The 25,008-nt window shown below is 41.4% G+C and overlaps 1 protein-coding gene across 1 annotated transcript in view; it reads left to right on the forward strand.

Moving 5' to 3' along the window:
* The window catches only part of LOC122793957 (AT-rich interactive domain-containing protein 2-like), a 703,595-nt gene that overhangs the window by 429,803 nt on the left and 248,784 nt on the right, over window positions 1–25,008 (forward strand). The window contains exons 4-5 of the mRNA XM_044062006.1: window positions 11,321–11,444; window positions 11,541–11,632. Coding sequence (XP_043917941.1) covers window positions 11,321–11,444; window positions 11,541–11,632 — 216 coding nt within the window. The remainder of the gene's footprint in view (window positions 1–11,320; window positions 11,445–11,540; window positions 11,633–25,008) is intronic.

Consider the following 25,008-nt stretch of genomic DNA (forward strand, 5'->3'; position numbering starts at 1 on the left):
ACTTTGTGCTAGAAAAGTTGACACTATCACCCTTTGAACCAGCAGCAACAGCAGACCTACAACACCTGTCATGGAAAACTGCTTTCCTACTGGCAATTACTTCAGCAAGGAGGGTTTCAGAACTACAGGCCTTAATGGCAGTGCAACCCTTTCTAATCTTCCACCAAGATAGAGTGTCCATGAGGACTAATCCTACATTTATGCCCAAGGTGGTATCCAGAGTATCTTTAAACCAGGCAATCCACCTACCTACCTTCTTTCCCAACCCACAAAACAGAGGGAAAGAATACTGCATACCTTGGATGTACATAGACAGCTACGCTACTACTTGGACAGAACAAAAATAGCAGAAAGACTGACCAACTTTTGTAGCCTATGCAACAGGAAGGGAAGGAAAAGCTATTTCCAAACAGACAATCTCCAAATGGATAGGAAATTGCATACGATACTGTTACTCCTTCCATGGAAAACCAATTCCACAGAACATAAGACCTCATTCTACAAGGGCAACAGCCACTACCACAGCCTTCTTACGAGGAGTGGCAACCAAAGACATTATTGAGGCGGCTACTTGGACCTCCGTGCATACATTTGCCAAGCATTATAATTTGCCTCTATATTCCAGATCCCGAGCAGGATTTGCCACTGCTGTACTGCAAGGGATCCTAAACACACCATAATCTACTTTTATCCTCCTCCCTAGTTGGCTATGGTATTCTACCCACTTGTTATGACTGCAGATGCATCCATGAAGGACATAGTACAGTTTTGTACCTACCATAAATGTAGATGTCCGAACTGGATAGCATCTGCAGTCAGGATTACCCTCCCTCCTTCCCTCCGTGGTACTCCTAGGGTGTTTACCCTCCTAATAGCTAGCTGTTGGGGAGTCTTTATGGTGTATTTGTTTGTATATATGTACATATATGCTTATTTTTGTGTTTACCTCTATCTATTTGGAAACATTGGCATCTATCCAAATTTTAGCCTGCAAGAGGGCTACTGGCATCTGGGGCAAGAAACACTGAGGAAAATGGCGTCGGCTGATGCTTTTATACCCGAAGACCAACAGAGATGACGTCGGGTGGAGTGCGACATCAGCCGAAGCCGGACCCGGACTTTGGAATCCGGCCGACTGCAGGGCTGCCTGACGACAGGACAACCCACTTGTTATGACTGCAGATGCTATCCAGTTCGGACATCTACATTTATGGTAGGTACAAAACTGTACTTTTTGTTGCGAGGCCATGAGAATGTGGGAATGGGAGATGTCCTTGGGTCGCTTTCTCATTGCAATGCACATTCCCCAGGATTCCATTGTGCTGGAGGACAGACTCAGCAGGGCAATTTTGAGTCCTCATGGTCCTTGAATCCTTCAGTGGTGAAAGAGATCTTCCTTCGCTGGGGTCAGCTGAGCTGTGATCTGTTTGCATCCCCCTCTCATCCACAAATGCAGCCGGTATTTCATCCTGATTCTGCATATGGGAAGTCCCCCAGGGATGCTCTGGTCCAGGATTGGCCCCCGGGTCTCCTTTATGCCTATTCTTCCTTGCCTCTCATTCCCAGAGTACTTCAGAAAGCCCGTTGCCTCAAGACCATCTTGATCCTCATTGCCCCCTTTTGGCTTCTGCAGGTGTGGTTTCCCCTTCTTTGGTCTCATTTGAAATGCCCCCCTTTGGTACTAGATCCCATCTCTGATCTAATTTCCCATCCCCAACCTACAGACACTTCATCTGACAGCATGGTTTGTCCACTTCCAGTAATTCTGAATCAGCCCATCTCCCGTGAAGAAAATTATTCTGGCCTCTCAGAAGGCTTCCACTAGAAACATTTATGCCAGTAAGTGGAAATGGTTTTCTATTTGGGCTATGCAGCATAGTCTTGATCCTGCTTCGGCCTCCATTTCAGATATCTTGCTGTTCTTGTCTTTGCTGTTTCATGGCGGAGCTAGCTTCTGAACTATCAAAGTGCAGTTGGCAGCTATTTCCAACTTCTGTGTTTGCGAGGAACCCACCTTCTCTTCTTGCTTGTGTAAAGCCATTCTAAAAGGGTTTTTTCCTCCTCTGACCTCCCATCAAAGATCCTTCCCTCCTTGGGACCTTTCCTTTTTGCTGCAGTCTCTCATGCACAGAGCCTTTTCGAGCCTGCTGCCACATGTGATATCAAATTATTGTCATGAAGGTTGGCTTTTCTTGTAGCCATAATGTCAGCTAAAAGAGTTTCGGAGTTGTAGGCTCTTTCTATCAAACCACCTTTCATGGTTTTTCATAAAGACAGAGTGGCCTTTCGAACCAACCCTTTGTTCATGCCTAAGGTGGACACAGAAGCAAATTTTAACTAGTCAGTCCAGTTGCCAGTTTTCTTTCCAAGTTTCGCTAATAAAGGGGAATGTCTTTTGCATAGGCTAGATGTGCATAGACAACTCCGTTTCTACTTAGGACAAAGACTTTCCATAGGTCTGACCAACTGTTCATTGCGTTTTCTCATAGCAAGAAGTGTCAGGTGGTGTCCAAAGCAACTATCTCCCATTGGATTTCATGCATTTCCTTTGCTTATTATTCCAAAGGTTTATCTGTATCAGGGCCAATCAGAGCTCATTCCACTAGGTCAATGGCTGCATCAACTGCCTATCTTGCCTGTCATTCCATAGATGACATTTGTACGACAGCCACTTGGTCTTCTCCTCAGACCTTTGTTAGTCACTACAGACTTGACATTGTCTCCAGGAACAGGGCTTTTTTTGGCTCCACAGTTCTTCGGCATGTCCTTCCCTAAGAGTGCCCAGGATTTAGGGTAACTATTGACTCTGACCCACGAGGAAGGAATAGTGACATGAATAACATCAGATTCAAAGTTATGTACTTACCGTAACTTGGTATCTGTTACTTATGTCACTATTCATCACTATCCCTCCCTCCATCCCCTGTCCTGTTGGTTCTAGAGGATGTGGGGATGTCTTAACTGGTGGTCTAAGTCTTCCTTGCCTACTGTCTAGCTTGGGGCAAACTCGATCTGAGGGGTAGAGAGCAGCAAGGAATCATGGGAGTGGGAGGAGCTCAAGCCTAGAAGCTGCTTACAAAGTTGCCAGCTTGGATCCAGTGTTTGATCCAAGACCCAAGAGTGATGAATAGTGACATAGGATAACACAGATGCCAAGTTATGGTAAGTACATAACTCTATCTTTCCAGTATCAAACCCACTCAGGAAAGTCCCTGATACCATACTTAAGATGCACACAAGGTGATGTATAGAGGTTGGGGAACTCTCATCTGTGATTATCCTACTGCTGTTCCCTTGTGTCCAGCAGTTGCTGTGGAAGTTCTTAAGCAGCTGACCAGGTGTGTGTTTGTGTACATCTGTATGTACTTGTATGTATGTGTATATATATATATATATGTATGGATGGATTCCATTTATCCCATTTGCAAGTTGACTTGTCGAACTGCAAAAAAGCCAATACAACTGATCTAACATATGTGCTTTTTTTTGCTGTGCGAGATTGCAGTACGGGGATTGGGGAATTTGCTCTTTCCTCGCTGTACTCCATTCTCAAGTTAATATATATAATTAGAAGGGGAGTGGAGATGTGGGGGGGGGCTTGAACCCTGCAAAAAAAGTAGATTATTTTTTGTTTTGAATCCATGTGATTCGATGTATTTTGTCTGTCATTCAAGCAGTTTTGAGTGTGTGAGAGGCATTCAGTGTTTTGATACTTCAGCCGTCTGTCATACTCTCGTGTGTGTGTACATATACATATATATATATATATATATATATATATAGATAGATATATATATATAGATATAGATATAGATATATAGATATAGATATATATAGATATAGATATATATATATATATGGGTCTACTTCAGAAGTCTGAAAAACCAAAAGACTGAATCCCAGAATACTGAAAACTCAAAATACCGAAGGATGGAATTTGCCCCTGCTCCACTATTGTGCAATCTTGGAGTTGGTATATATAATTAGCAGAGAGGGTACATGAGGGGTGCAAAGAGGCTTGCCCCCTGCGTTAAAAATGTTTTTTTGAGTTTTCAGTATTTTGGGATTCCGTCTTTTAGTTTGTCAGTCTTCTGAAGTAGACCCATATATGTGTGTATGTGTGTGTGTGTGTGTGTGTGTACTGCTGAGTAGTGACTGCTTATACATCATTTGATGCTCTAAGGCTATACCTGTAAATATACAAAAAGAAAGAGGTTTGCCACAGAAATATTCACATTACTTGAATGAATTCAGGTAAACTTGCAGTAGGTCAGTAAGAACATCCAATAAAGTAACAAGTGCAATATGAGGTTTCACTTAAATGTAGTTTATTAGACAGAAATACAGTATTCTCAAAAACAAGACCACGATCCAAGTACTATAGAAAGAGTACGACAGTCCAGAGTTCACAAGAAAGGTTAATATATTCTAACGCCTCAGCAGATATGGCCTTTGGTGGAATACTAAATTCAGTACTCAACCACACCTTATATACAATAAAATACACAGGCAATAAAACAGTTAATTAAGTTATTAAACTAAAACTTTCCAATTACAAGACATATTTATCCCTTCAGGACTTGAAGTGCCAAACTTCAGAATAAGCAAAGCTTCCTTATATAGAAGCTTGCTTTTAAAATAACAATATTCACTCCTTTCTAGTTTTTGTAAAACAGTGCCTTGCCCTGACCCATAGGGTCACCATTAAATGTTGTGCAATAGGGCTTTCATATTTCCGATTTTTTTATATCTCTAACATATTCTGTTTGCATAGGCCTGGAAATGCAGCCATATTAAAACAGGCCTGTATCTTTTTTATTTTACATTTCACATGCACTTTCGGTAGAAAATAATGTCTCAATACAAATGCATAACTTTCATTCAAGAATACTGCAGTGCAATGGCTTTCAGCTTTTCTCAGTTAGGGGTCACCACAGCAGATCACCAGTCCACAGATTGATTGGCAATGGAGTTTTTCGGTGTCGAGTTGCCAGCCCGGTGCCCAACCATCAATGAAGGCGCATACACACACGCACCTACCTACCTGCATGCCTTTAAAGGTCACTCAACAGGGAGGACATGCAGACTCCGCACAGAAGGTACTCCAGCCGAGAATCGAACCGGAGAACCTTTTCACAGGACCTCAACCCCTATATCACTAGTTGGGTTGCAAACTGGCTCACAGATAGAACCCACAGTGTGAAAGTAGCTGCCTTCAAGTCAGACTGCTGACTAGTAACGTGTGGAATCCCACAGGATTCAGTCCTGGGTAATCTCCTGTTTGGTATCTACTTCTCTGAAGTCGAGTCCTACACGAAGGGACTCTGGCTATCAAAGTCCGCAGGCAATTGCAAGTTGGGAGCCATTCTTAACTCCCCAAGTGATGTTGACATCCTACAGAAAGGCCTCACTGAAACCAATGACTGGGGTCAGAACCCATGGCCTTTAAGCTCAGTGCCAAAAAATGTCATCCTGTTTGGGAAAATTCCAGTTCCCATGAACCACCACATCGATGGTAGTCCGCTGAACACAAGGTGTTATAAGAGATCTGGGAGCACAGGTTGACAGCAACCTCTCTTTTGACCTCTACACTGCCACTGTGGTCAGAAAGTCCTTCTATGTGGCACATCTCATTACTAAGGGTTTTGCATCCAGGAAGAAAGAGGTCATTGTCTCCCTCTAATCTTCCCTCATTAGGCCAATCATAGAGTACAATGCCCAAGTTGGCATGTACCTCACTAGACACCTGCAACAACTGGAGAGGCTGCAAAAGTACCTCACAAAGAGGATCCTAGGCCTTAAACACTTGTCCTATATGGACAGACTCAAAAAACTCCAACTATTGTCGGTCTCATGTCGCCTACTTAGAGGCGATCTCTGCTTGACTTAAAAAGTCATGTCTGACCCAGCTCTGTTAGAAATGCTACATCTAAAGAAATCCCAATCCCTCCGCACCACACGCTCCAGAGACCTCAAGCTCATTACTCCAACCAACAGAACGTACTGGAGGGACAGGTTCATAACCCAGAGACTGCCCATGCTATGGAATAGACTTCCCATACATGTCAAGCAGAGCACCTCGCTGACCCTCTTCAAGACTTCAAAAGAGACCACAGCTCTGTCTCTTCTGAGTCCGGCAAAAATTTTTCCCCACCCTCCTACCCAGTTTCAGTTGTCTTGTTAAATACCACTGTCTTGCTAGTTGCCTGCCTCTTATGTTAATTTGACTATAGATCTCATTTCCTCTCTGCTTTCATTGGCTTGTGTGAGTAATCACAAAATTATCATTTTTGAAATCACTCCCCTTCAACTATTTAAATTTATTGGCCATCCTACTGTATTCCATAGTACCAGAAGTGACCACCCCTTTCAATCCATCTTGCTGTTTTAAAGATAGTAACTCTCCACTAAACCTTAACTTTTTAAAAAGGTAAAACTTAAGTTACCTACTTTCACATCTAACTTCTCTAGTGTACACTGCAGTGTGCATTTTTTTTATCTTACCTTTAAGCATCCCTGTGGACTAGCACTTGCTCTAATACCTGCTGGAAAGCACTAGGAAGCCTTAAACTGATACAAACACTCAACTCTCCTTGTTAATAAGGAGAAATTAATCGTAGGCGTTAAACAGCCTATAATTGCAAAGTACCTTGCTAAGGTAAGGGAAAACAGCTCCTGTACTTTACAAAAAAAAAAAAAAAAACGCCAAACCAAGCATGTCCAAGGGTCAGCTTCCGGTGATTTCTCCTGTCCACCTGGTGAATCTGGGCATACTGGGGCAATGCAGCAATTGCCTCATGTACACACACAACCCTCTCCTCCTACCACCCAACACTACAACCTGTGAGAGATGCACTTACATAGCCAAACTGGAAGCAAAGCTCTCTCCACCCAAGATTGTGCTAGACAGTCGAGGAGAAGGTTAACACCCACACTACACCTCAAGCAACACATAGCCCTTCTAAACCCACACCACCAACACCCACATATAGCAACACTAAATCCACATATGTGGTGGCCCTTAACAGTAACCTGCCCAAGCAACAAGGACCTCCAAAGCTGAAAAGCAAACCCCAATCACAACCAAAGTGTCACATAGCTCACAACACCAGTGTGCCACCCAGCAACAGCCCCTAAGGCAAGACAGTGTACCTAACACTTTAGTCATAGGTGACTGTATAGTCCGGCACACTGATGTCTCACTCACCAGGTTGAACAAAGAGAAAATTACAGTCAGCTGCCTGTCGTGTGCCAGGATCTGCCACATAATGCATGAACTCAAGTCACTCCACAACAAGTACAAATATGACTCTGTCATTGTCCACGTTGGAGTGAATGACTTGAGACGTACCTCCCTGGACTGCATGAAAAGAGACATGGAAGAGCTCTCGGATCATGTGGCCCAGGCAGGTATGACGCTAGCCCTGAGTAGCATCCTGCCTTCGCCCAGAATGATACTACAATATAAGGACAAAATGATTGACTTCAACAATTGGCTAAGCTTCTGGTGTCATTCAAAGGGGATCCAGTATCTGTCTGCCTGGGATGACGTGATCGACAGACCACAATGCTTTGCCAGAGATGGTCTGCACCTGTCGCCCCTGGGATTCAGGTTACTGGCTAAGGCTCTTGCCACCCCTATAGTGCCTTTTTTAGGCAAAGTTCAAAGGACAAAACCATCACCGTAACAGGTACAAGCATGCAAAAGGTAATGCTATTTAATGCTAGAAGTCTAAACCTCAAAATGGACTCTCTCGAGGCACTCCTAAAAATGGAGAACATCGATATCTGTGCAGTATCTGAAACCTGGTTCAAGGCTCCAGAGAGCACCCCTGCAATACCAGGCTACAACTCTTACCACACTTTTCAGCCACCAAACCAGGACCGAAACACTAAAGGTGGAGGAGTGTCCATATTCACCAAGGATATTCACACCACCAGGCTAGTTGCCCAACACAATGCGTCTGAAATTCTCCAGGTGCACCTAACACTAGGTAAGACTGCAATCCAAATTGTAGCTTGCTACAGATCCCCCACCATGCCCCAAGATTCTCATTGCACCTTTCTAAACATACTGGAAAATATTAAGATAGAACCAAACACCCTAATACTGGGTGATTTTAACTACCCTGCCATTAACTGGGAAAACTACTCCTGTACCAACACCTTTGCCCAGCTGTTCTTGGAATTCATAAATTCCAATGCCCTGGATCAACTAATCCGTAGTCCCACCAAGGGGCTCCAGTATCCTAGACCTGGTCATTACCAACATGGGAAATCGATGCTCCACACCTATGGTCACCCCCTCATTAGTCAGGTCTGATCATAAGCTAATCACCCTTAACATCCACTCCCACCCCCCAGTAAGGAAACCTCCATAAAAAACTTCTCCAAAGCCAACTTCATGCTACTCAAGTCAGAAGTGACAAACTTCATGACACCCATGCAGACGGGAACTGAACGTTTGACTGCTAAATCCTACACTAAGGCACTGTACGAGCACATCCACTCATGCATGAATCGTGCCATCCCAAATAGAACCAAGATGCTCTCCTCCAAAAAAAGGAAGCCAATCTGGTGGTTCCCTGCCATAAACAAACTTTACAACAAAAGGAAGAAACTGTTGCAGAAAAGAGGAAAATCCCAGGATGCAAAAAACTCCCTTACCAGTCTCAGTAAGAAACTGAGATCCCTCATAAAATCCTCCAAAGCTAGTTATGAAAATAAAATTGCCAAAGATTCCAAAGACAACCACAAGGCATTCTATAACTATGTCAAGAATCTAAATGGCAATGCTCAGATCTGCTCTGAGCTAAAACAGAATGGCATTAAATATACTAGTCCCAAGGATATTGCTAAGATCCTGGCAGATCATTTCAGTGCCAACTTCACCCCACCTCTCACCCCCTAAACTGCCCATCTCACTACCAGAAGATTGCCAAATTCCGGTAATAACAGCCACACAGGTAAAAACGCACTCTCCAAAGCTAAGAATACAGCATCCATGGGACCAGATGACATCCCGGGCTGTGTACTATATGAACTGGCACTTCACCCAAGTGTCATGTTTAATCATAGCCTCACCTCAGGTTTCGTGCCCACTGAGTGGCGCAGAGCTACAGTTATCCCACTCCACAAGGGGGAATCCACCTCGGATCCTGGAAACTACCGTCCCATCAGTCTGACGAGCCTTATCTGCAAGGCCATGGAGCGTATTATCATGGAACTTATAAACAAAGACACTGGCAACCTTCAAACACTGGACACCACCCAGTTTGGGTTCGTGAAGGGCCGATCTTGTCTCCTGAACCTGTCTGTCTCCAGAGCCATGGACAAGGGTAAGGTGGTTCACACAGCCTATCTAGACCTCGCCAAGGCCTTTGACACCATCCCCCACTCTGTAATCATAGATAAACTTACTAAGCTGTGCATTAATACCTATGTCACCCAATGGGTTGCCAACTGGCTTACTGACAGAACCCACACTGTAAAAGTAGCCGACTTCAAATCCAGCTCCAGACAAGTGGAGTACCTCAGGGTTCAGTCCTGGGACTGCTCTTGTTTGGCATCTACTTCTCTGAAGTACAGGCCAACACTAAGGGACTGCAAACTGGGAGGCATTATTGAATCCCCAAATGATGTGGATACTCTACAGAAAGGCCTTACAGAAACAGATGCTTGGTGCCAGAGCCATGGGCTCAGGCTCAATGCCAAGAAATGTATGGTTATCCCCTTTGGAAAAAACATGTACCCGTGAATTACCACATAGGTGGCAGTACACTAAACACCAAAAGTGTGATAAGAGACTTGGGGACACAGGTGGACAGTGGTCTCACCTTCAATAACCACATCGCCACAACAGTCAGGAAATCCTTCTGTGTGGCACACCTCATCACTAAGGGCTTTTCATCCAGAAAAAAGGAGGTCATTGTCCCACTGTACTCATCCCTCATTAGACCCATTATAGAATACAGTGCCCCATTTGGTATGTACCTCTCAAGACATCTGCAACAACTGGAAAGGCCGCAGAAATACCTCACTAAAAGAATCACAGGCCTAAAGCAGATGCCCTACGCTGACCACCTTAAAAAACTCCAGCTATACTCTGTCGCATATCGTCTACTCAGAGGCGATCTCTGCTTAACATACAAGGACAGGTCAAACCCAGAGCTGTTGGACATGCTACACTTAAAGAAATCCCAATCCCTCAGAGCCACATGCTCCAGGGATCTAAACCTTGTCATCAAAATAAACAAAACATGCTGGAGGGATAGGTTCCTGACCCAGAGACTCCCCAGACTCTGGAATAGACTGCCCATACATGTCGAGCAGAGTGCCTCTTTGGCCCTCTTCAAAAGGAACCTTGACGATTGGATGGGAAATAGAAAATTCACCCCAGGGATAACTCCAGTGGCTGTACTCAACAGAGGCACTGGGAACTAAGGTTGGGTGGTACAATGCCAGGGTAATCCTATGGCTATGCTTGTAAAGGCCCCAGGGCCATTAGCCTAGTACACACCTATGAACCTGTTAGGAGATGTACTTCAAACACAGAGGAAGTTAGTTCAGACTGATGCACACAGAAGTCATTGCAGTGCAGTCCACAGAAGTTTGGTGCAGATACTCGAGTGAGTGCAAAAGTGTGGTCAGATATTCAGCATTCTAGAATATTAATTATAATCAGGAGTAAGGGAATAATTCTGAGTGTAATGAGTGCAGAAGCTATGGACATTATAATTCAATCTATTTCAGTTTATCAGCACTGTAAGATTTGATTTGGATATACTTGACATCTATCTCCACTGTACGTAATAAAACATTTTTAACCGTACTGCAGTGTATGCAGACTTTTGATCTGAAAGGTAGAAGAAATTTTGGTGCATAAAGGACAGACTGGTACCTGTTCAGCATAGTTCTGGGCAATTAAAAGATATACATTCATTTTACTTTCTTCTAGTCATTTCGGCTTCATTACAGTATATTATATAGTCCTTTTAATTCTTACAAGGTAGGACTGAAGTAAGACCAGAGGGAAAGTTCAAGAAACAAAATATCACTGCTTTGTTGAGATAGCATTAGAAGCACCAGTTAATCCTGCTAGTCAAGGTAATAAGTACAGCACATGATTTAAGCAGAGCCAAGACAGTGTGATGAAAACATGGTTGCTCTGGAAGTCAGGGCAAGTGGAAAAAATACTATGCGTACACACTATGTAAGGATGCAGAATTTGTAGGAAAACTTAAGAGGATGGATTCTTGATTTCTTGCTTGTGTTTGCTTAATTTCCAAGTGATAAAAACAGATTTTTTTTTTAATTTTAGACCACCTCCTCCTGGAAGTAACACATCAACTCCCAGAGCACAAAAGACAATAGTGAATCATCCTAGTGCAGCTCTCATGGCACTGCGGAGAGGATCACGGAACCTTGTCTTTAGAGATTTTACTGTAAGTAATGCCTGGAATTGATTTAGCATGGGACTTCTTATGTGTGGGTCTTTTGTTTATTCAGAGAAATGTTCTTGTCCTTCTCTTTATTTTCAGGATGAGAAAGAGGGACCAATAACAAAACACATCCGGTTAACAGCTGCCTTAATTTTAAAAAATATTGCTAAATATTCGGAATGTGGTCGCAAGTGAGTATCATTTTTATTTAATTTGTGTAAGTTTTGTTGCAGAAATACAGCAGATTGTTAGTTAATATCCTATTTTCTGTAGTAACAGGAGGAGCTATGTAATCAAAGATGAGTTCATCTTAGTTAAGTAGATTTGTTTATGCAGTGCTTGTATGAGCTAGGCTTTACCATAGTGCATGGTTTTGGTGTCCTCCTCACTCACTTTTGTGGGTGGCCTAACCCCAAAAGTCTGCCCTCTCTTTCTCAAAGCAAGTACTTGTGTGGAGTCTCCAGTCTTGATCAAATGTGTACCATGGGGAAAGTGCAACCCCCCCCCCCCCAAAAAAAAAAAAAAAAAAAAGAATCAGGCTTACTGTTTGCAATTCCAGAGACAAGAGAAGATGAGGTTAATCAAGCTGTCATAAAGGGTTTCAGCCACCTGTACAATACAGGGGAGAGAAAGGGAAAGGATGTGACCAGGGAATAGAGGAGGTGGAGCTCTGCTCACTGAGACTAGGAGAGAGAAGGTGGGAGGATGACACAATAGTGGGTACACAAGATTGTATCAGGTAAATGTGAACGAGTGTTTGCAAACAGGAGAACAAAACTGGAGAGGTAGGAGCACAGACAGGAGATGTGGATACCAGCTGCTCCTCAGATATGTGAAGGTGCATTGTCAAAGGTTGTAGATTCACAAGTTTGACTGCCAGAGTGAGTAGTGAAAATGAAAACCAAGAAGTCATGGTAGAGGAGGGGAAAGGAGAAAGACATTGATGGGGAGGTGCAACACTGAATGCATTTAAAGTGTGCAGACTGGGTATACTTATTTCTTCCTCTGATACCAGGCAGATATAGTATAATAGAGTCCTTAATTTGATGATTCACGGGCTGTTTGGAAGAGGATTGCAAAATTAGGTTAACCTTTGAAGAAGTTGGTAACTGGATTTGGAGAGCCAGTCGTATGACAGATGACTGAATTAGGAAAGCAAGGGTCCTAAAACTGGCAGCTTTCCATAGTTAGGGATATCTCATGTTTGCTACTGTTTTTTTTTTTTTTGCTGCTGCTGCATACGAAGTATTATGTGATAATTGTTAGATGCAGATTATGTATACTTAGTCGTGATCCTTGAACCTCACACCAGAAATAACATCAGCAACTGTATTTTGTGATAATTTGCATATATTTTTCTTTTGACTGAGATAGTATGACTGAGCAAAAGCCGTTTTTGGCAGAATAACAGGAAAGTCATGCAAATTCAGACAATGAGCAGTTGTTAACCTTTGATAACTAATCTGTAAAGACTAACTACACAGCTTGAAGAAGTGATACCAATGCACAGCCAGCCCTGTGGCATTGAGGGATGAAATTGTGTGACTACTATTCAGGTGACCCGAGTTTGATTAGTAACTCTGGCACATGTAGGAAATGATGGGGGAGAATGGGAATGAGTGGCTGTTGGCAGATCATCTATTAGGAGGGGTGTTGTGGCTCACCATCTGGATGACACCTAGGAAAAACACCAAGTATTACACTCTGTACAGTTCACGCCCAGAGAGAGCATGATGCTGAATACATTTTCACTCTTACAGCCATGAAAATTCAACATGCATAAGCATACTTCCCCTTGAAGGGTAGCCAGTCAAGTAGCTCGAGTGAGCTGTACAAGGAAGAGGTTGTACATGGATGTAACAATGAAACATTTCATTGCTACAAGATAGAGCAGATTACATTAAAAGTGAGATGAAATGGGTTAGAAAAGATAGCAAGCACCAAGTGAAGTGCTAAGAAAGGTAGAAAGAATAAGTAATACAACAGTAATACACAGTGTTTACAATTATTTGCAGCTGAGGTCATCATAGAGAGTGGAAATGAAGGTTAATAGACAGAAGGATACATTTGGAAGAGATGAACATTAATTTGGATCTTTTTAAGTGGGTGAACCAAAAGTGGAAGTAGTGTGTGCTTGGGGAGGAGGAAAGAAGAAAAATGCGTGTTTGTGATTAGCTAACCTGCTGCCTCAATATCTAAAGGGAGATGATTTCGCATTCAGGAGAAGTAGGCATAGCCCGTAGTAGAGGGTATATATGTTCCTGGATATTTAGGCGTAAGAGAGATGTACTGTTTGGATGGCAGTATATTACAGTAGGAGTCAAGTTGGTTGCAGGAGAACATATTTGCAGTGGTTATGAGTTACTGATCTTGTACACACCATTCCACTTTGAGTTAAAATGCATTTTCATTATTTTTTAATAGACTGACCTCATAGAATTTCTTGATTTCATTGTTGAGATTATTCCAAAACATGTGACCTCATGCACTGCATGCACAAAGGTATCATAAAGGTTTTTAGACTTTTTTAACTTGTTTATCAGACTGGTGTGTATCGGTAGTGTTTTGTTGTAGCATAGCTTGTATCACATGGCATCTGTTCAGAGAATGAAGGATATGATGTGTCACTATAGTTGGTTAGGGGTGTTAAAATGTCCTAGTTTAAGCCGTTGAATTTTCTTCATGATACTAAAGTGATGAGACAGTGACAATAGTTGCAAAGTTTGCAGTTTTGTTATGTAGTTGTTCAAAGTTAGAAAGTTTTACATTGTGCAAATTAGTCAAAGTAGTACTAGAGAATTCACCTTGTATACAAAGTATGAGTTGACTATTGTAATTCAAGTACACTTTAGGAACATTTCAGCCGATGTAAAAGTCGTTGCTTTTAGTTTTTTAATCACTGTTTCTAAGTACAGTTAGACTGATCATTGCCCAACTAGTTGAAAATTGTTTGCCATCTGACTGAGGATACCAGAAGACAGTTTAATAGTAAGGCCATTAGTTGTGGAAAGGGTTACTGGAAAATGACATGTCACTCATCGGCGTTTATTAAACTTTATTGTCATAGCCTGTCTTGAGGTTTAGTGAAGGAGCTTTGGAGATCAGAGTTAGTTTCTGTAACTCTTTTTTTGCAGAATAAATTAAAGTTAAATCACCTGCATATTGGATGATGTGGATTTTGTGGGAACTGTGAGACATGCTGATGGCAAAGAGTTTAGAGAGATGAACTCTTGGGAGGCAATTACTCAGATACACTGTGTGATGGAGCATAACTCCAGCATATCGACTGGGTGTTATTTTGAAAGTTACCTGTTTAAACCATTTAGTAGTTTAGCTCTGTAATCGGTGCTGGGCTCTTAGTCAAGTGATTTTTGACAGGGCGAGCTAATATGTAGCTTAACTCATTCCCTTCAGTGAAGGTTTGGAAGTTTGCACTGTAACTTCCAATGGGTGGAGCTTAAGCTTTTGATAAAATCAAACTATGTTGTTGCATTTCAAGCAAATATTCATGTCTCTGGAATCATATGGGTTACTAAAGAAATGTGTCAAACTCTTCAGCACAAACTATTTTTCATAGTGGTAGCATTCTTTAGTTTTTAGATCTTACACTGGATTTTACAAGTCAAAGTAAACACAGTAACTATTAAATTTGTAATATTTTGTAAACAACTTAAAATATTTCAGCAGTCACTCAAGTTGTACACACAGTGTCATCAGCATTTTGTTCAGCTAACTAAGAGCTTTCATATGAGGCTAAGCAGTTCTGTCTATGCTTCTTGGTTGTCAAGATATCTAGAGAAACATGAAATTTATGACGATATAAATAAATTTGTGAACAGCAGTTAATATGTCTTTATCTGTACTTGACAGAGGTTATATGTCAGTGCCATTGTGTAAGCTTAAGGATAAAATATTTTAATACTTGGTATGTGTAGCATGGTTTTATACTTGTTAATGCAAATATGATCAAGCAATACTTGGCACCTAGAGGCGTCAGTAGGATGTAACTGCAGAAACACCTGGAAGCGTTACTAGAGTGTAATCATACCTCTCAACTGCACAGATTTTCGCAGAATGTCCAGATTTTTGCCTCATATTTTTGGTCCGTTTTCCAGAAAATTGTGTTTTTTCTGGCAGATTAGTAGCAAATCATTAAAGACTGAATTTAGAAAATAATGACAGATATTTGAGTTTGTCTTAACTTCATGCTAATGCAAAACATGTTATTCTATCAACTTTCTACGTTTGTAAGAGCAGTATCTAAAAATTGTCCCTACTTTTGGATCTTTGTCCCATTTCTTTTTATGGCTTTGGCCAGATTTCTTGCTCTCAGTGGTTGAGAGGTATGGGTGTAATATTTAGAGACATCTGTACCTACTTGGAGCCAGCATCATTGACATGGCTTGGATATAGTCAGTGAAAGCCATGAGAGCTGTTTTCATTTTGTATCCTGCCCCAAATCCATATTTTGTGGGGAAAACACACCAAGATTGGCCATTAATTGTTGATGGATACAGTGCCGAAGTATTTTTGTGAGAGGAGACCTGTTTGCATATAATTAGTTTAGTAGAAGTGCCACCTCAGGAAGAGAGGAAATTATGAAGGTTTTCCTTTATTTAAGATACAAAAGCTTTACTGAGAGAATGGTGACCTTAGAAAGCTTGTTTCAGTGTCAAATCCGAGATGTATTCCCTGGCATAATCAACTGGGTTACATAATCCGAAAGTGTTAGGTTGTTCTTTTGCTTAGTTTGTTGGTTGAGAAAGCGCAGCTGCTTACTGTTTTTGAATTGCATTCTTACTGCATTTCCCATGTGTTCGTATTGAAAGAGTTGAATGGTTTGTGATGGTAATACTGTTTCAGAATGAGGTCACAGTGAGACATGAATGAGTTAACAGGATGCTTGTCTTGCCATGTTTGTGTTTAAGCCTTATGGGTGTCTTAATTTATTGAAAGTATTAAGGAGCAGTTGAATTTAACTTGACAGCTTCTTTCTAAAGTGAGTTTGGTGAACACTTGAAATACTTAATGATATGAAGTTTAGAAGATAGATTCATGGATGCTGTTTAATTTAGTGCCATTACTCTATGTTCTAATCCTTTTGTAAACCTGTGCAGTAAAAACTAGAGGTGGTCACTCAGTTGGACATAATTCATAATTTTTCTGTGTTGCGAGGTTTAGGTACAAGTTTTAAATCAATGATACTGTTTTTGTCAGCAGTAGCTGTATTGCATGGAGTGGAACCGTTGATGAGCTGAGTCACCCAGAATAGATTAAATATGGTAAGAGGAAGAATCTGTAGCAAATAAGATTTGTCATTGAGATTACCCAGAATAATTATTAATTTCGCTAATTTAGTAGGACAAATTTTCCTCCAAGGTGTTTTAGGTGATGGGGGGGGGGGGCATGCAGATAAATCCAAATATGAGGGACTTAAGTGGTTTAGTCCTAACTGTCAAAAGTGCATCTATGTTGGATGTAACAGGAAATCATAGGGCATTCCTAATGCAGTTAATATTGTTTGAATAGACCAAGGCTGTTCCCTCTGTCCTGTTAAAGCTTGTTTTTGCAATGCGTACTGTACCCTTGTGGCAGAAGGGGGGTTCTCTGCTGCCTGCCAGCTTTCAGCACCCTGCAGCAGTCCTTTGACTTGTTTGTTCCTCTTAGGGATGGGAATCAGCCCCAACTCATCAATTCCCTGAGAGGCAAAAGCTGATTGCAGAGCTGTTGTGGCAGACATCACGGCTTCTTTTTGCTTATGGCCCTAATCCTGCTTCTTGATGTCTGACCTGAGCACCAGCATCACCATGAATGGACCAGTTATGTCATCTCCCAATGTCTGTGTGGTTCCACACATGGTACCATCACCAGTTTGGCTAGACCAAGCTTATGTCCCCAGCCTACAGCTTTGTTCATTTCCTGCATGCTTCTGACTACATAGTGGCTTTCTGCCTGTCAGAACCAGCAGTCCTTCCTTCCCATGATGTTCAAGTCTGCATTGCCCACTCTCTCTCACCTTCCCTCGTCCAGCTGTTTCAGCACCCACGCCAGTAGTTCAACACTTGTCATCTAGGTGGTAGTCAGGACTTCATCCCTCTGTGCCATAGAGCCAGGATGCCTTATTGAAGCATTTCAGTGTTATATGTAGTTTTACCTGTATTTCTGCCACTGCTGTTATACTTGGTGGATAGTAAGCTAGCTAGGTGTGAAAATGTGGTGTTTTATTACATAGAATGTGTGTTGTTTTGAGTCCTGAGGTGATGATCCAAAAAGCTTTAGCTGGGTCATATAGAGTAGAGTTGTCAAATAATGAATCAGTGTTAGAACGGGTATCCTCAAACACAAGTAGTGTGCAGAAGTGTTTTATTTTACCATATGATGTGAGCTGCTTTAAGGTCAGCCATGTGTATTTCTAACACCTGAGATATGAGCTTTGCATATGCACCTGAAAGATTAGTTTGACAGTTAAGTAGCATGTTGAAAGTTGTATACGTAAGGTTTGTGGGCATATTTGTGGAGGAAAGACAGACCCTGAGCAAGAGTAAATGAAGTTGACTAGGGCCTTTGTGTACGGGAAACAGGAGTATTGAAAGAAAAGATAAAGGAAGAAAATAGGAAAAGTCATAGTTAAGTATATGAAGTAGGACTTGTGAAGTAATAATGTGTCTTCCGTACTGGCTGGGTGGCTGGGATGAATTCGAAGGTGAGACTGTGCCTAGCGTTAATGATGCCAAGAATTTTTTACCTTTAAAGAGTTTCTAGGCTAAGAGATTTAAACTTTAAGGACCAATATTTGCAGTTAGTAATTAATTTGGAGGTGTCCAGTGACAAAAAATATAGATTTGCCACTGAGGCGTCAGTCAGTCCACTATCCCTAGATGAACCCTGTAATGGAGATTAGAGTAGATCCAGACCTTTTTTATATAGTCAGCCATTAGAAAATACTATATTAGTCCAGTTTCCTGCACTTGTAGGACTCAAGGCCAGCAGGCCTCTTGACATTTCAACATCTCAGGCTTTCTAAGGTCACCAGACTCCTTTTATCCACAGTCCTGTGACTGTCAGGAACCCTCTCCAGATATGTTTTGCCTCGTTGATATTGCAGTCACTGTAAGGCTACCAGTTATTTTTTTATACAGCTTTGATTTCTTTTTTCTGCGCCCCCACCCCACCCCCAAGTGTGTCTTTGGATTTATTGACTTCAGGCTGTTTTACATACTCAGTCACTTCCAAACTCATCCTTGAGTTTAAGGTCAATATTTTTGTCGCTGGATACCTGACTTTCTCCTCCTGTTGTTTTACTTTCTATCAGACATAATGCCCACAGCCCTACCCACTCCTCTTTTCCCATTGCCAAGATGGCAGGTAGGATCTCTAGCAAATGGGTAAGGTGGCAATGAAAAAAGATATCAGGAAGCCTTCCAGTGTCATGAAACGCAAAGTGCTTAATTCTCCCTATCATTTGGACCTCATAGAAAAAGGAGTCCTAGAAAGGGCTCCTCTTCAAGAACAAAAACATTGTATTTAAGGCCGTTTCTAGTATGTAAGAAAAGAGGAAACATGTAGGTCCAGCCCTGACCTGTCCAAATTAAACACCTTCCTAAAGATACTGAAATTTGTGGTGCTAAAGTTTTGGACCCTGCTTCCCTTCCTGTTTCGAAAAGCTTTGATGGACACTTTAGACTTGAAAGAAACCTATATCCATGTCTCCATCTCTTAGGATCACAAGCACTTCATATTCTTTGTAGGGGGCTGTATTTATCAGTTTACTTCCTTGTTCTTTGGTTTATCCACTGCACCTATGGACTTCACAAAATGCCTGGCTCCTGTGATTGCCTTTTGCAGAATCAAGGGCATCTATATTTTATTATACATGGATGACTGCCTCATTCAAGCACTCTCACAGAGGAGGTGGTGAGCAGGACCTTGAACTTTAGTCTGTGGAAAAGGTCCACAATAAATTTCAACCTGAACTTTCAGAAATCAAGCCTGTTGCCTTCCCAAAGAGTGATCTTTTGAGGCTGCTTGATAGACACCAGCATACAGAGAGCATTACACCCCCCCTCCAACCATCAGGTTTATTTCTTCCACCTTGTATAGTAAAAACAAGCCACAGTGAGGGAACACCTCAGGGCACTGAGATTCATGGCATCCACTATACTGATGATACCTCAAACCAGACTACACGTGTGAAAATGTTAGTGGTATCTGTGGTCTGCTTGGAACAATGCACAGTCACTGCAAGTACGGATTACAGTCCTCTCCCGTACAGCCAAAGGACTGGAATGGAAAGCCAGATAGAGAAGTTTAAACTTAGGGGTCCTCTCTCCCAGGAAAGACCCAAAGGAGAAGGCATATAAATGTAGAAGAGCTGTTGACCTTAGTTTAGGGCATGAAAGTTCTTGACTGGGTTTGTATAGAGGATGTCCTGCTAATAGTGACAGACAGCACTACTTTGGTATAGTGTGTCAGGATCCTACACCTGCAAGATGGCCACGACTGCTTGTGTCCTGCCTACATTACAAAATGACAAATGACTCTTGGTGCTATCTACATAACCTCTCAATGTGATACTGTAGTGTATCAGCCGAACCAACTGAATGCAGATCCACACAAATGAACTTTATTCAGGCGTGTCTTCCTGCAACTGTTGCACAGGTTGGTGTACTTTAAATGTCTTTGCAACCCCCAACCAACAAGCAGCTGAAACAATTCTGTTCAAGAGCTGCTTGTGAAGAAGCTTGAGAAACAGATGCCTTGTTTATAGACTGGACAAAGGTCTATTGCTGTAAGTTTTTTCTCCAATCTCCTTGTTCCCTATGATGATCTGAAAAAATGAAGAGGGGAAGCATACTAGGATGATACTGATATTGTCCGTCTGGGCCAGGCAGCACTGGTTCTCCCAGATTATGGAAATGTTCAGGAGGAATTTCTAGTACTCCCATCTCTGGTGGGCCTTCTGACTTGGAGCCAGGGGTCCTCTGATGCGTCACAAATTGATGATGCTTCACCTCACTGCTTGAGTGATTTCATCCTGATGCTATTCAGGAAAGAGTACTCAAAGGATGTGCTCATCATCATTAGGAGGCTAGGAAACCAGCCACAAGGAAATCTCAAATAGCCAAATGGAAGAGTTTTTCCATCTGATGCCAGGCAAAGGGGGCAGGATCTAAAAGCAGTAGCCATATCCCTGATACAGCAGTGTCTCAGTAAGCTGTATGCTTCAGACTTTGCTTGTATATCTATTAAAGCTCATCTCTCATGCATTTCATCCAGTCTGCCATGGGATCTGTCTTTAACAAACACGAGACTAGCAAAACAGTTTCTGAAAATAATTTTGCACCTGAGACCACCCAGAAAGAGATCTGCCTAGCCTGAAACTTGAGCTGTATACTGTAAAATATTACTAAATCCCTGTCTAGGGTAGCAGCATCAGGTCTTAAGTACGTAATTGAGAAAACTACTCTGCTGTTGGTGATCCTATTAGCTAGAATGGTGTCCGAGTTACAAGCCCTGATGTGCAAATAACCATTCTTTGTTTTCAATAAAAATAAAGTAAACCCGAGAACCAGTCTTTTATGCTCAAAGCATTGAGAGAATTCTTCCTCCACTTGTCCATACAACTACCGTCTTTCTTCAAAATCCTGAAAGTAAAGCTGAAAGGGTCTTGTACACCATGGAAGTGTTAACAGCACAGAACCAGGAATGTAAAGAAAGTTAGCCAGTTATTTATTTTTCCAAAAAGAAAAAAGGGGTGATCCTGTTTCCAGTCAAACTATAAATGAACAGCTCAGCATATTCAGTTTTGTTGCACCTCTCAAGTTAAAACTCTGGTAGGCCCAGTCAAGGCTTATAGTACCAGAAGCAATGCTAGTAACTCATAAAGGGAGTTAGTACTCAAGCCATTATGGAAGCAGTGATGTGGGCAGTGTTTCTCAATTTCTAAAAGCATTATAAGCTAGACATTTTTCCAGGACTACAGCAAGATTTGCTACAGCTGCACTACAGCCACAGTTCAGGCCAGCACCTTACTTTCCTAGATCTCTGAGAATCATCCCAGTAATAAGGAGTGCTGCAACAGTTAACTAAAACAAAGAACATGGAAACAGTTTTGTGGAAATGTGTCAATAGCAGTAGATGTTGGCGTAGATGATTGTTGCAGAACTGTTATCTTCCTGCAACCATCCTGTGTCTGTCCCTTCTGTTTCATGACAAATTGGACTGAGGTGGAGTACCCAAACATTTCAATCCTTCCTCCACCCTCATTTATAAGACCTTGTGTTAGCTTAGGGCTGGGTAGTGGTTGAGGATGCTTCTTTTATTCTGTTAAACACTTTTCCTCATGTAATTCCCTTTCTTTCTTATACTTGTATAGCTAAATGGCTGTCCCTTGTGCTGTATCACTTGATTGTTTTTACACTTTGGGGGCTATAGCCTTTTTATTTCCGAGATGGGAAAGCTATGAGTTTGACATAGGTGGAGGTCCACTTTATACTGTACATGTGTATTTACCAAGAGCCAGGTAACATTATGTAGAGGAAAAGGATTCTGCTGGACAAAAAGGACGTGGACTACTAGCAACACTGACCTACTTGGACATTTATTGTTATGGTAAGTTTGTACACAGCTGTATTTTATTTTCTTCCTTTGAGGTATTCTGTCAACATCATTAGCCTATACTCTTCTTTGATCTCAAGTCACTTTTCTCCCTTCTGGGGGTTTTATATACTTGTTCTTTAGGACTCTCTCCATTCTTGAGGTAGTCCTGGCATGATCTAGTGTCTCACTTTACATAAGGCAGTTTTTTTTGGGGGGGGGGTGAAGCTTGACAGCTCTCTGTCCCTTAGTTGTTCATTCTTCAGCAGATTCACTGCTGAAGCTGTTTCTTCATTGTTCTCAATCTAGTTGGTATAAGAGAGTTTAGATTTTGGTTTTAATGACAGGAGCTGCATGTCCTTTGCTCTCACATTCTTAAATGAGAATTATTTTCAGTGACTCGTTTGATTTTTGAGACATTCATAGGCCAGATCTCTTGTTCAGGTCTGTCTTACAGACCATCTTTGTTAGCAACCACCCCACAGTTTTTGCTTGGAACTCTGCCCTAGTGGTAGAGGAAGATGGACCAGTCCTGTCACATACAAACATTAAGTACTTACAGTAATGATAGATGTATAGGATTAGGTCCATCTTCCTTTGAGCCCTACAGCCTTCCCCTGCTTTCTTAATTAGAGGTTAGACCTTGCTCTTGGTGTTTGTCTCCTTCCTGATCTGTGTTCCATGGATTAACAGAGGTCTGGCGAAGGCTCCTTATGCTCCCCAGGGTTGTGGGTAAAAGAGAAGAGCTTGGTGGCCTGGAAAAGTTTTAGTTGCCAAGCTTTTTGAGTACTAAAGATAGATGTACTTGTACACATCTGTCTTTATGGCAAGTACGTAACTTTCATTTTCATGTACTTCTATTTGTAGTTACATACATGAGAACTCCACAACAATAAATAAAGTAATAATTAGAAAAAAAAATAGCCGAAAACCCCACAGAAATCAGAAATACAAGATACCAATGTCTTCTAGTAATCCAGCCTGCCAGAGGTACCCTCATTTCTGGCCACAAAGCCCAGGAAAAACTACTTTCCACATTACCATATCCCATACCCACTCCCTAAACCGTAATTCCACGAGTTTCTGACTCATTGTCATTAAATAAAACAAAAGCTAAAGTAAAATAAAACCTACAAAATGAAAAATCTAACCTAAAAAAAACAAAGATATCTTCACTGATTGTGGCTATGACTCGAACTGTTTTCAGGAAGTAAAAATGTGCCCTTTGGTCAGAAAAAAAAATAGTAAAAAATGTTTAAACCAACCTGGTACGACTACCATGTCTTCTGTTCATTTAAAAAAAAAAAAAGGTACGTGTAGCACTAATAAGTAGGACCAAACCTTTTTATGTATATTCCAATAGTACTCTTTCTAACATAGAAGCACTCAATGTAGTCCTTTCACAAAGTTCAATCCTTGGTCCTCTCCTCTTTTCTTGGTTTATTAATGACTTAACACTAGAGAATTCATTTTCAATTATAATATAAGCAAACAACTTCTTGCTCATTAAATCTACCAGAATGACATCCTCCCAGGACAGACTTCAGTCAAGCTTTTCCAGGATCTGCACTTGGACCGTAGAAAGCCATGTGTTAGTGACCCCGACCAAAAACTAGAATCATTGGTATTTGTCACACCAAAGAAACTAAAATCAGTACCCGCCATAAACATAAACAACAGTATGAATAATGTATTACCCAATCCATCCTTCCATCCTCAACCCCTTTTCCCATTTTGCAGATAGGGTTGGGGTGTCACTTCAGCAGTAACAATCATCTCGAGCCAAGGTTTACACAGTTGTTGCTGACTAAAAATACTTGTGTGATTTTAGAGCCTTCCCTGACCTCTAGTAGGCACAGTGAGAATATGGTGAACAAAACATGGTCACAGCTGACGTTTTGCTGTAAAATATTCAACCTGTTAACCCCACTGTAAGAAAAGGACTAGCCAGGAACATTCTTATCTCAAAACTTTAACACAATCTTCCTCTTATTTCCTTGCTGTCTTCTGTAAATATCTACATGATTCAAGCAGCAGAAAATAACATTTTTAGATTTGTTCTGCTAACACCAACAAAACTACATCATTGTGAATTCCTAAGGACTCTCAACTGGCTACCCGTGCACAATAGAACTGCCCTTTTACTCAGTACTTCATTGTTCAAAAATCCTGATACTTCGACTGTACCCTCCCTTAATTTTAAAATTACCAGTAAATGATAATACTCAGGGAAACAGAGAATAACATATTGATCTACATTCAAAGTAGCCATAGGTGAAAAAGCATTTATCAAATTTGGACTTGCTTCCAGCCATGTCACCTCCAACAGAAGGAAAAACTCAACCTTCGATGGTTGTAGTGCAAAATTGAGTATTATTTTGCAAAACAATCAATTTGCACATTCTTTAAAGGTACTGGTTAAGCATCAACCTCCTGTCTCTTAAATTTAAAAAAAATCGATTCCATCTGTAGAAAGTGTGTGTGGTGTGTGTGTCTGTGTATATATTCAAAAACTCTCTTGTATGTTGTGACTGTATTCATAGTAAGTCAAATCGATTCCTTGTATGTGCATTTCTGCTGCTGCTTACTTGAGCCCGGTACTTTGCTGAAAAGGGTCATCCTATCAGCCCACCTACCCAGTTACCAAATTTAAAAAAAAAGCCTCCCTGCTCAAAAAAAAAAAAAAAAAAAAGGTAAAAATAGTACAATAGTGCAGTCCATTGAAATCTGTGGAAGACAGTACTATACATGCAAAAGCTATACATGTAAAAGATTGTATGGTGGTAAGGGGGTGTAATAATTATCTGGTATTGTGGTGTGTGACAACTATACACACACACACACACACACACACACACACACACGTATGTATGAAATGTATGTATTTATGTAATGTGCATGTGAGTGTTTGTGTATCTGAAACATTGCATGTCCTTAAGGGTCATTTGCATATATCCCATCGGCCTCCACT

This window comes from Protopterus annectens, chromosome 2.part1 (genome assembly GCF_019279795.1).
Source record: "Protopterus annectens isolate FY-2018-M chromosome 2.part1, PAN1.0, whole genome shotgun sequence".
Taxonomy (NCBI): Eukaryota; Metazoa; Chordata; order Ceratodontiformes; family Protopteridae; genus Protopterus; species Protopterus annectens.